General features: G+C 45.2%; 1 protein-coding gene across 1 annotated transcript; it reads left to right on the top strand.

Annotated features, from left to right (window-relative positions):
* Positions 1-758: 758 nt before the first annotated feature.
* LOC106766030 lies at positions 759-1,781 on the top strand. The gene has a single exon (XM_014650793.1). The coding sequence runs from the start codon at positions 759-761 to the stop codon at positions 1,779-1,781; it is 1,023 nt and encodes a 340-aa protein (XP_014506279.1).
* The last annotated feature ends 3,407 nt before the right edge of the window (positions 1,782-5,188 follow it).

Raw genomic sequence — 5,188 nt, 5'->3', positions numbered from 1 at the left:
ATTGCAACTTTACAACAAGAATTAAAACAGAAGAAGACGGATGATGCCGAACGTAGCAAAGAAAAACAAAACGACCAGGAGACATCTGAAGACAGTCAGAATCATAATCCACCTCCTCCCCCCGGTCCCCAGACTTCTTGCCGTTCACTGATGCCATCATGCAGGCCCCTATGCCTGAACGGCCTCCACCTCAGGTGTAGAAATTCGACGGCACGACAAATCCAGAACATCATTTGCGGAACTTCATTGATTCAATGGCCTTCTACACTCAAAGTGACCCAGTAAAATGCCGGGCGTTCTCCCTGTCATTGAGGGGAGAAGCCCTAGAATGGTATTATACCCTTCCACCCAATTCGGTGGATAGTTTCCGCACGCTGACAAACATGTTCAAAAAGCAATATTCCACCGACCGATATGAGGAGGTTACTGCTGCCGAGCTAGTCAATCTCAGGCAAGGAAAAGACGAAACTCTCAGAGCTTTCATGCACCGATACAACCACGCCGCCCGCAAAATAAAAGGAGCCAGTTCTGAATTCATCATCAGCAGTCTGCACAACTGCCTTAAAGCAGGATTCGTCTCTGAAAGTTTATATGCCGAATTACCCAATACGTTGGAGGAGCTGCATCAAAAGATGGCCAAATTCATTAAAATGGAAGATCAAAGGATTTTCCGGAAGCAACAACACGAGGAGCATCCAGTAAGTGTTAACAAAAAAGAGGGCAAGTAGAGAGATGAGAACGCCCGGGAGCAGAAACCAATGGTGAATGTAAACCCTAGATACGACCGCTATGCACATCTTACCGCCCCCAGAGAAAAGGTGTTGGAAAGAGCTCTACAATCGAACCTCATCTTCCAAAGAAGAAAATTTCCACCAAAAAATGTGGATGCAACACAGATATGCCGATTCCATAATTCGGGGGGACACACTACTGAAGGCTGCCAAACTCTCAAGGACGAAATAGAGAAGCTAATTCGTGCCGGACATCTTCGGGAGTTTGTAAAGGAAGATTCCGGCCGCGCGGGACACTCTCCCAGAAAGACACGAAAAAACCCGGAACATGCCAAACGAAAAGGTAATCACTCACGCGACCATTCTCGTAGTCCCCCGAGTCACAAATCCCGTAGTCGACCCAGAGAGCGGGAACCTATAGTTAAAGGCAGGATTGATACCATCTCAAGCGGTTTTGCTGGAGGAGGTGCTTCATCCTCAACCCGAAAGAGACATTTGAGAAGTCTGCGCAGTGTACACTCAGTAATACGCAATCCGGCGTCAATGCCGGACATAACATTCACAAACAGAGATTTTCACGCACCAGATCCTGATCAAGACGACCCCATGGTCATCACCGCCCGCATTGCACAATACGATGTGAGTAAAGTCCTCGTCGATCAGGGTAGTTCAGTCAATATATTATACTGGACAACCTTTCGAAGAATGGAAATCTCAGAAGATATGATTGCTCCGTTTAACGAGCAAATTGTTGGTTTTGTTGGAGAAAGAGTAGACACCCGGGGGTACATCGACTTACGAACCCACCTAGGGTCCGATGATGATGGTAAAGAGCTCAGAGTTCGTTTCTTGCTAGTAGAAGCAAACACGTCCTATAATGCCCTTCTAGGACGCCCTTGCCTAAATGTTTTTGGGGTAATCGTGTCTACCCCACATTTGGCAATGAAATTTCCTACGGACAAGGGAAATATATGCACCGTCTGGGCAGATCAGAAAACCGCTCGCCAATGCTACGTAGCTGGTCTAAAGATCACGCCTTACAAAAAATGAGAACCGTACTGAAACAATCATGGTTGATCTTGATCCCAGAACCAATACAGACGAACGTATACAACCTGAAGGTGAGATAAAGCCTTTCATGGTGGGTAAAAACGAACAACAAACTACTTCAATCGGAGATAACCTTCAGCTATCTGAAGAAAATGCATTGAAGGAGCTATTAAAGGATAACAACGATTTCTTCGCCTGGAGCGCGTCAGATATGCCCGGAATCCATCCTAGCGTCATCTCACACAAATTGTCCATATTCCAAGAAGCCCGACCGGTATCTCAAAAGAAACGAAGGTTCGGTGATGAAAAGCGGTCGGCCATTCGAAATGAGGTTGACAAACTCCTCAAGGCGGGGTTCATACGAGAATTAACCTATACTACATGGTTATCTAATGTAGTCATGGTAAAAAAGGCGAACGGACAATGGAGGATGTGTGTGGACTTCACGGACCTCAATAAAGCATGCCCCAAGGATTCTTATCCTCTTCCCAATATCCACCGTCTGGTAGATGGAGCGTCCGGGCACACTGTTCTCAGTTTCCTGGATGCCTACTCGAGGTATAATCAGATCCCGATGCATGCCCCAGACAGAGAAAAGACAACTTTTATTACAGAGCAGGCAAATTACTGCTTTGATGTCATGCCGTTCGGACTAAAAAATGCGGGCGCCACTTATCAACGCCTAATGGATAAAGTCTTCCATAATCAGATAGGTCGTTGTATGGAAGTATACGTCGACGATATGGTAATACGAAGCTACACACATCAACAACATCTTAAAGATTTAGAAGAAGTTTTTCAACAACTCAGGCATTACAACATGCGTCTAAATCCTAACAAATGCACTTTCGGGGTGTCCGCCGGAAAATTCTTGGGTTTCATGCTAACCCATCGAGGAATAGAGGCGAATCCAGACAAGTGTAGGGCAATATTGGAGATGAAAAGTCCTACTAAGTTAAAAGATGTCCAATGCTTAGTCGGACGTCTTACAGCTCTATCACGATTCATACCCAGGCTCTCTGATCACATCAGGCCTATTCTGAAGAATATGAAAAAAGACGTACCTCTGATCACATCAGGCCTATTCTGACCAGTCCACCTATCATGGCCCGTCCAACTGAGGGGTTCGATTTACAACTCTATTTAGCCGCATCCAGCCATTCGATAAGCGTAGCTCTCATCCAGGAACATCCTGATTTTAAGCTGATATATTTTATCATTCGAACCCTGCAGGGACCAGAAGAAAAATATTCTCATGTAGAGCAAGTGGCGCTCGCCTTGCTCACAGTAGCGCAACGTCTCCAGCCGTATTTTCAAAGTCATCAGGTTGTCGTCCGGACGAATCATCCGATCGCCAAGATCCTTCGAAAGCCTGACTTGGCCGGAAGGATTGTGGCCTGGGCGATCGAGCTATCTGAGTTCGGTTTACAATATGAACCTCAAGGTTCTGTTAAAGGTCAGCACTTAGCTGACTTTATCGCAGAAGCGTACCATCCGGAGGAACCCAACATTTGGCATCTTAATGTAGATGGGTCCTCTGACAAAAGAGGAGGAGGCGCCGACATTGTGTTAGAAGGGCCGGGCGACCTACTAATCGAACAGGCGGTTAGCTTTAACTTCCAGCTCAGCAATAACCAGACAAAATATAAAGCTCTCATTAGCGGTTTATTATTGGCTAAAGAGTTGGAAGTCAATCATCTGGAGTGCAGAATGGACTCTCAGCTAGTCGTGGGACAGCTTAACGGAACTTTTCATGTCAAGGACGATCATTTGCTGCGTTATTATCACAAGGTCAATGATTTGATCAAATCATTCACCAGTTTCTCGGTGACCCACATACCCCGATCACAAAATTCCCGGGCAGATCTGTTGTCAAAGTTAACTCATTCTCGAGAAAAATCTCAACTATCTTCAGTGATCAAAACTACACTACATAAGCCTTTGTAGGAAGCATGCGCCGCTAACGTGACTGCACCACGAACCGATTGGCGACAGGATATAATACAACTAATGATCCATCAAGAACAGGGAGAATGGCTAAATATACTTGATTCTAAACGAATCGCCCGTTACATGTTAGTGGGTGACGACTTATACCGGCGCGGTTACACTACCCCGTTGCTAAAGTGTTTATCCGATGAAGAAGCAAAGTACGTTAGGCAAGAGTTACATCAGGGGATTTGCGGTTCACATTCAGGAAAGAGGATGTTGAAAGCCAAAGTTCTAAGAGTCGGATTCTACTGGCCCTCTATGGAACAAGATTGTGCAACATTCGTACAGAAATGTATCTCATGCCAGTCTCATGGACACAACTTACGAATTCCGCCCTCGGAATTACACGAGATCATTTCTCCGTGGCCCTTCACACAGTGGGGGATGGACATTGCCAGGCCACTTCCGGTCGGGAAAGCACAATGCAAGTACCTCTTGGTCGCAGTCGATTACTTCACCAAATGGATTGAGGCAGAAGCCCTCGCAATAATAAGTGCTCAAAAGGTACAGAGTTTCATTTGGCGCCTGATTTACAGGTTTGGACTACCACACAAAATCATAACTGATAACGGTTGACAATTTGTTGAACGGAAATTAGAGGATTTCCTCAAAGGTCTGGGCATTAAACATGTCACAAGCTCGGTTCAACATCCACAAACAAACGGACAGGCTGAGTCAGCCAACAAAGCCATCATTTCTGAGTTAAAGAAGAGATTAGGGCGAGCAAAAGGATTGTGGGTCGAAGAATTACCTGAAGTATTGTGGGCATACAGGTTCACACCGAACGGTTCAACGGGGGAAACACCCTTCAACCTCACTTATGGCACGGATGCAATGCTTCCGGTCGAAGTTGGCGAACCCACTATACGACGACAGATGCAAGACATGAGCATTAATGAAAACCAGCTAAGAGTTAACCTGGACATTCTCCCGGAAAGACGTGAAGCAGTCATGATACGAAATGCAGCCCAGAAACGACTACTTGTACGACGATACAACACAAAGGTCAAACCGCGAAGTTTTACCACAGGAGACCTTGTTTGGAGAAAAAGAGGCGAAACTCGCAAAGAGAAAACGTTCGGCAAGTTATCAGACAACTGGGAAGGACCTTTCCGCGTCACTGAAGATTTGAAAAACGGTGCATACCGATTGGAGCATTTAAACGGAAAGGTCATTCCAAATACATGGAACGCCACACATTTAAAGTTCTACTATAGTTAGAATTTCATATTTACTGCCTTTCAGATTTACTGCTTTACAAACATTTGTTAATGATATTTCAATGCAATTATTCAGTTTATCATTCACCAATTCAAAAAGCTTACGGACTAAATGTCTGAATTCTTAAAGGCAGCACTTGCCTTACGGACTAAAGGTCTGAATTCTTAAAGGCAGCACTTGCCTTACGGACTAAA

Source organism: Vigna radiata, chromosome 7, assembly GCF_000741045.1.
Source record: "Vigna radiata var. radiata cultivar VC1973A chromosome 7, Vradiata_ver6, whole genome shotgun sequence".
Classification (NCBI taxonomy): domain Eukaryota; kingdom Viridiplantae; phylum Streptophyta; class Magnoliopsida; order Fabales; family Fabaceae; genus Vigna; species Vigna radiata.
This window is presented reverse-complemented; position numbering and strand designations above follow the sequence as displayed.

Excerpts from the sequence above, each read along its gene's own strand:
- LOC106766030 (XM_014650793.1), top strand. The coding sequence starts at position 759 with ATGGTGAATGTAAACCCTAGATACGACCGCTATGCACATCTTACCGCC.